This window comes from Bactrocera latifrons, unplaced genomic scaffold (assembly GCF_001853355.1).
Source record: "Bactrocera latifrons isolate USDA-ARS-PBARC rearing strain unplaced genomic scaffold, ASM185335v1 scaffold_228, whole genome shotgun sequence".
In the NCBI taxonomy this organism is placed as follows: Eukaryota; Metazoa; Arthropoda; class Insecta; order Diptera; family Tephritidae; genus Bactrocera; species Bactrocera latifrons.
In genome coordinates, this window is record NW_017535830.1 from 140,079 (window position 1) to 147,309 (window position 7,231).

Consider the following 7,231-nt stretch of genomic DNA (forward strand, 5'->3'; position numbering starts at 1 on the left):
ACCAAGTGGAGAAGGACCTGGCTTCACTTGGAATATCTAATTGTCGCCACGTAGCGAAAAGAAGAAACGACTGGCGCGACTCTGAATTAGCCATCAAACCTAACCTAACCTAACTATCGTTATAGTTCAACGATCTCGACGGCTATGATACGTCCGTTAGATAGTATTAAATCATGTTCCAATGTCTCTCTATATCGCAAAAACTAAAAAGACAGTGTGGCCTTCTCTCACTTATACCTATCCTGAACTCCTTAAATGGCTTTATGAGCTCTTGCTCACCTTGTCACACATACTTCTTGAACAACTATATTTAAGAACCAAATTCACTCTCAATAAAAATACTAGGTTAAAATTTATTATGCAATCAATGCTTAATTATATTATTTCTAACAATTTGAAGAATTTCCATTGATTTTCCTTGAAAATAAATTTAATCAAAATCAGCTTTGTGAATCTTTGTTGACTTTGAGTTAATTAATGAAGCCATTTTGGCTTTAGACCATTTTCTGAACAAAAGAGAACTTGTAAGGCAAAGTTTTTCAAGTGATTTTCCATGCAAAGTAAAAGTCTTTCATTTTAGTAAAAAAAAAGGTTAACAGAAAACGAACTTAAAAATAAAAATTATAGTCTCTGACTTCACATCAAATTAGAAAGATGGCCTGCCATAATTAGAGACAATCGAGTGGTGAATGAGTGAAAATTAGCGAAATGAATTTTCCTTTCCCTTAATGAAGTAATGAGTTATTGAATTTGGGAGTGAAACCACGAGACCGGAAAACAGGCAAATAATTGAACTAATTAACAACCAAACAGCATAAGGCCAATGTTGGTGATAGGCATGGTGAACATAAAGAGAATGTTAAAGACCATCCGATGAGCAATAACTGGACATTTTCACACAAATTAGTGATTAGCACTCACTTCGGAGGCTGCCCAACAGAAAATATGCGGCCAAATTTATTGTTAGTACATGAAAATGAACAGAGTGTAAACTCTTTCGGTTATAAAGAGACCGTAATGAAGCAAAATGTGTGAAAGTAAAAGTACGAAATGGGACAGAGATCAGCTATGCCACTAAATTTTATAATTGTATAAGTGCACTACAAGTAGAACGGTTTTATAAAAATATTACTGAAAACGCCAAAAATAATTCATTTTGCCGTGAGTTCTTTCTCCTTGGGTTTTATATTGTTGAGGATATTTGATATTCCATATAATTCCCCGAAATTGTAATTGTGACGGATTGATTTTATTTCCTTTTTCTGCCTTACATATTTATGTACTTTTATATGTGACAGCGGCAGAGTCAGTTGTTACTGTACCGAGATTTAATGATTTTCCCAAATGTTTATGGTATTGTGAATGACGTGTTTAGATGGCTTCATTGACAGGCTCTCCGACTAAGCTAAGCCGACTAACTACTAACTACTCTTGTAGAACTCCCAGAGGTGGTTTAGTGATTGATGCCCAGGGCATACCGATAACTGTTTAATTGCAGTGAAAGCTTAACACCAGGAGATGGTGTAGCCAATTCCAAAATTGTTGACGATAGAGCAGACGTTCCCGACCGTGAAGAAGTTCCAATAGCAATTACCCGTCTGATGTCCAACTTTCTCGAAATTGGACAAAGAAGCTAAGCAAATATTTATGGTAGTAAACGAGGGCAAGACGAAATATATATTATATATAATCTACATCTAAACTTATGTTGACAGCCATAATTTTGAAGTCGTCCATCATGGAACCAGCATTAACACCACCAACAACGTCAGACTCGAACTCCAGCGCAACAAAACGTGTTAATGCTGGCTTCCAGATAGACTTAAATCACTTAAAAAATCACTTAAAAGCCTTCGAAATTTTGATTTGTTAACGTCAACAGTGGCGTGGGAGCCAAGTCGCGAGTGCGACGACTGTTTACTTGTTTGATGACAGGAGATATTTCGTCTTGCCCTCCTTCGCTACCAGATATATTTGCTTCGTTTCCTTATCCAGTCTGGCGAAAGCTGAACTAAAGACGCGTTTGTGGAGACCAATGATATCAATATCATCGGCGTACCTCTGATGTCTGTGTTCACCTCTGCAGCTAAAATTATTTTCTCTAGCAGAAGATTAAAGAAGTCGCGCGATAGGGAGTCACCTTTTTTGAAACCTCGTTTGGTATCGAGCGGCACGCAGAGGTCCTTCTCGATCCTGATGAAGCTTTTGGTATTGGTTAACGGCACCCATATTAGTTTTGTGGGGATACCGAATTTGATATAGTGGAATAAAAGGCAACTCATTTTCGTGCAGTCAAAAACCAGCTTTGAAATCGGCGAAGAGGCGGCGTATGTCGATTCTCTTTTCCAAGACTTGGCGCATGTGGAATAGTTGGTCGGTTGTTGATTTTCCAAGTCTAAAGCTACACTGGTAAGGTCCCAGCAGATTGTTGACTGTGGGTTTTAATCTTTCACACAATACGCTCGATAGAACCTTATACGCGATGTGAAGGAGGCTTATCTCACGGTAGTTGTCGCAGCTTGTGAGGTTTCCCTTTATTTGGATTGGCAAGAGTACACTTAAATTCCATTCATTGGGCATACCTTCGTCCCACCATATTTTACAAAGATGCTGATGCTTGCTCCTTTCCAGTTCTTTATCGCCGTGTTTGAATAGCTCGGCCGGCAATCCATCGGCCCCCGCCGATTTGTTGTTCTTAATTAATTGCTATTCGAACTTCTGCTCAACCATGAGCAATGGGACGATGAACGTCTGCTTTATCCTCACCGTCATCCCATTCAGCAGGCTGGAGAAGTGTTACCTCCATAATTTCAGTACGCTCTTGGCATCAGTCACTAGATTTCGCATTTCGGACTCTTTCTTTTTTGTTCGTCTCGTTTCTTTCTTCAACTCTCGGTATCTACCCCATTCTGCAGTATCTACCCCATCCCGTACTTCTTTTCATTGAGGTTTTTTTAAGTGGCGGGCTTCAAACACAGCGTACAAAACAGGGGAAGGATCTAAGCATTATATAATTTCAATTGCTTGGTTTGTCTGATGCCCTTTCACCTACGGGGGATTTTATAGCTTCAACTTATAACATTTCAACTATGTACCGGTGTGATTGTGAGTAGTTTTATGAGCCCATCTGGCCACTTTCTGCCACCAGCTCTGCTAAGCTAATCACGGACGTCTTCAACAGCACCAATAAACAGACTTCTTCACCTATATAAAAAAGCACTCTTTAAAAACATGAAACCAACTTTCAGTATTTTGCATATTATTTTTATAAAGAATTTCGTTTCTCCTGCAAGCAAACTAACTAACGCAGAAAATTGAGTTATTGATAAACTGGATAGTTTTTAAACCTAGTTAAGCAGAATTCTTTAAAATAAATTTTAAGATTTTTTTATGTTTTCAGTTATCTTCAAAAACATTTTATTCTAGCATGTAAACCAATCATTGAAGACACATGCTTTTAAGCTTTATAAAAATCGTTCACAACAATTAGTGCCTACCTGAATACTTGTAGCCCTTAGGTCTATACATATGTACACATATTAGCCCTTAAGTTTTTGTGATATCGATGTGAAATTTTGCTCACGTCCTTTTCTATCTAAGCTTATTGGTCGGAATCGGCGATATCAGACGCAAAACGCACTTAGCTGCCATACAAACAGGCCTATTAAAATAAAGAGGAGCGCTGCAATCTCCGCCGAAATTGTTCAGGTCGCGTATAGATATGTATGCCTATATGTTATATTAGAGTGATTCAAAACGAAAATTTTTTTTTTCGTTTTGTACTATGAGAAATAGGTTCCTAGATACCTCTAAGAAAACCTCTCCAAATACATATGAGTTTCATTCATAATGATTTTTTTTCATTGAGTTATAAAATAAGAAATAAAAAATTTTCCCAAAAATAATGAAACTTCAACTGTTGATATCTTTTAAACGAAAAAATCGTGTTAGACCATTTTTGTAAAGCATTAAAATTCCTACAAAATCTAATGAACAAAATATTTTTTGAAGTGGTTGGAAGCAAGATATAAATTTTTCTATCTGATAATAAGAAAAAAATAGAAAACTGTAAGTAGAATACCTTCCCGTTACAATTAAGAGCTCACTCTTGGAGAGGCTTCCTTAGAGGTGTCTAGAAACCTATTTTTCAGAGTACCAAATGAAAAAAAAAAAAAAAACTTTTTTGAATCACTCCAAAGTACATACATTTGTAATAAACTCAATGCGATATAAAATAGAAAAGTTTTCAGGATTTCAAAATTCATAAATAAGATTTCAATGACTGACTGGCAAGCCAAGATTCTTTACATATGTTAAAGAAATTGTATATATTTTGACAAAATACTGTTATTTGATAAGCATTTAAGCAGTATGTGTTCGTGATTTTTAGCTCTATTTACTCGAATCTGCTTCATCTATAAAACAGTAATTCAGCGTAATAAAGCCCAAAGTACAACCAAATCCCAAAATCAGCGCTGGCATAGCAATATATTCCAGCCCCAAAGGTGCGACACTGGGACGTTCTATTTTTGCATAATTCACATGACCCAAACGCATGGATTTATAGTTCCCTTCTGCAAGGTGCCGTAGATACATGCCGGTGTCGAACATATCTAGAGAATGTTTGTTGAATAGCTCCTCAAGTGGCCAACCCTCCTTGAAGGCATGTGCTAACAGTACTTTGAGTATTGGTTCGTCCAATTTCTGCATGATTGGATATTGCAAAAATTTTTGTTGATATGCAAGTAACTCATAGCTTGTATCTGGGAACAGGTAAGCGTAGCGAGTGTCGAAAGTGTTGCGATTCTTTAGAAGTTCTTCCCAGCGGGCAATGTGCGAACGATCGATGACAATCGAGGCTGCGCCATACCTTTTTAAAGTCATATACTGAATTTCATTTAACATTAGAGTTATGTTGCTGCGTTCAAAATCTTGCAGCGTCCTTATTTGCGGCTCATAAACACTCTTGCCGAGTATGCTCGACAGATAGCCAAGATAGAAACTGCAGAGCATGAACCCGCCAACGAAGAGCGTTAAAAACATCAACGTTCGCATCGATCGTGTTTGCATTGGATACAGATCAAACCCTAAATATAGAAAGCTAGCCCACACATCCAAGCCCAGTCGACCGAAGTGCCAGCCGCCGTCCTGCAGTCGTGTCAAGAGCGCTGTAACAACTATTACCAAACAGATGCTGGCACCGATGGCTTGCCAAGCTGCCGGTTGAAAGGGCACTTGAAAATAGTATAGCTTGGAGAGTGGTGGCGCGGAACGTACTACTAAATAAAAGTTAAGTAATGCTATAGGCGCGCTCGTTACGTTTTCTACTCTGAACGATGTCCCATCACTACAAGCATCCACAAGGCGCTCGTGTAGTCGTTCCCTGCAAATAAGATCTTTATTAGCGTCGCTGTAGTTTTGTGCAATCCAAGGCTCGATCGTAAGATTGTGACGTTGCGCAAATGCCGAAAATATCTGAGACGAAATGCCGTCGAACTGCCACTCTCCGGTTTCCGGGTGTCGAAAGATGAGCGCATTTGGTGGATCATCCATATAAGAGATGCGTAGGCGGTGACTTTTCAAATCATGCCACATGTTGTTACGTTGATACAGATATGTCTTTAAAGTAGTGTTAACCACGCGCAGTTGTGGAAATGGTTCCAGACTGAGTAGTTGAGCTCGAACATCCACTACCAGTAAATTGTGAAAGCCATGCTGCCAATAAAGCGTGAAGAGTTCCAACCATACATCTGCCATTGGCGGGAATTCGCGTGGCCAGTGAAAGAGCACTTCGGTGTGATGCAAACGCTTAAGAGTGCTGAAGACTACATTGTGGCAGCTTTGGTCCAACAAAGTTGGCGTGTCTACCAAGAAAACCACATTCAATATTTTTCTGTCGAAATTGTGTCTTATTTCGTAAGTTATATTTGTTGTAATTATTGGCTTAATACAGTCACACTAATAGTATCTTTGCTACTAACTTACCAACTTACCGCATTTATTAAAATACCAACCATATTTGCTCAAACTAAAAGCACAAGCATGGCTGCTGCGCCGGTCTACATTTAACTCGAACTAAAAAACTTCAATTATATTCGTTTTATTCCTTATTTTACAACCTTACACAATGTAAGTTTTTGTGAATTTTAGTCTGTCTTTTCGCGCTTGTCGTTTATCGACTCGCAGTTAACCCATTTACACCAACAAAATTACAACTAAACCACTTACTACCCACTTAGTTCAGTGAGTATGCTTTTTCAAACTTGTCTGCTTTGCCAGACGTAGTTTTTTACGTATATTCTGCGCATTTAGAACTGTGGTACTTTTTATAGTAATCTATTCCATGTCCTTGCGCCACATACAAAAATCCGGTTTGTTGCGCCCTGAATGCGTCGCCAGACATGCTCTTGCAATTGGGTTTTCCGGTATTTTGCATAACGTTAGTGAGCTCCGTACCATGGTGCCGTCCGGACTAAACATATTTACATGGTCTTGTTTTTATAACCTAAAGACGGTTGGTTGAACTTTAGTCCACTGTGAAAAATAAATGATTACCTAGAAACTTATGAATATATATAATATATATTTTTATATAAAACATAATAAGATGTAAATGCTAGGAGACAGATAAGCTTAAATACTTGGGAAGCGACTAACTAATAAGGGTTAAAGTAAAGCCATACTATCGCTACAAGATAAGAAATAAATTATGAAAAATGAAAAAAAAAAGAAGTAAGGAAGAGCTAAGTTCGGGTGTCACCGAACATTTTATACTCTCGCATAAAATACCGTATTTGTGTAAAGTTTATTCCGCTAGCATCTTTGGTTCCTAATGGATATGTTATACAGAGAAGGCATCAGATGGAATTAAAATAGCGTTATATTGGAAGAAGGCGTGGTTGTGAACCGATGTAACCCATATTTCGTAAATGTCATGAGGGTGTTAAGAAAATATTATGTACTGAATTTCATTGAAATCGGTAGAGTACTTCCTGAGATATGGTTTTTGGTCCATAAGTGGGCGACCCCACGCCCATTTCCAATTTTTAAAAAAGGCTGGATGCAGCTTCCTTCTGACATTTCTTCCGTAAAATTAAGAGTTTCTGACGTTTTTTGTTAGTCGGTTAATACACTTTTAGTGATTTTCAACATAACCTTTGGAGGTGGGCGTCTTTATTATCCGATTTCTTCCATTTTTGAACTGTATATGGAAATGGCTGAATGAAACAAC

The 7,231-nt window shown here is 38.0% G+C and overlaps 1 protein-coding gene across 1 annotated transcript; it reads right to left on the bottom strand.

Annotated features, from left to right (window-relative positions):
- Positions 1–4,392: 4,392 nt before the first annotated feature.
- LOC108968737 lies at positions 4,393–5,757 on the bottom strand. Its single transcript, XM_018932941.1, has one exon. The coding sequence runs from the start codon at positions 5,755–5,757 to the stop codon at positions 4,393–4,395; it is 1,365 nt and encodes a 454-aa protein (XP_018788486.1).
- Positions 5,758–7,231: the final 1,474 nt, after the last annotated feature.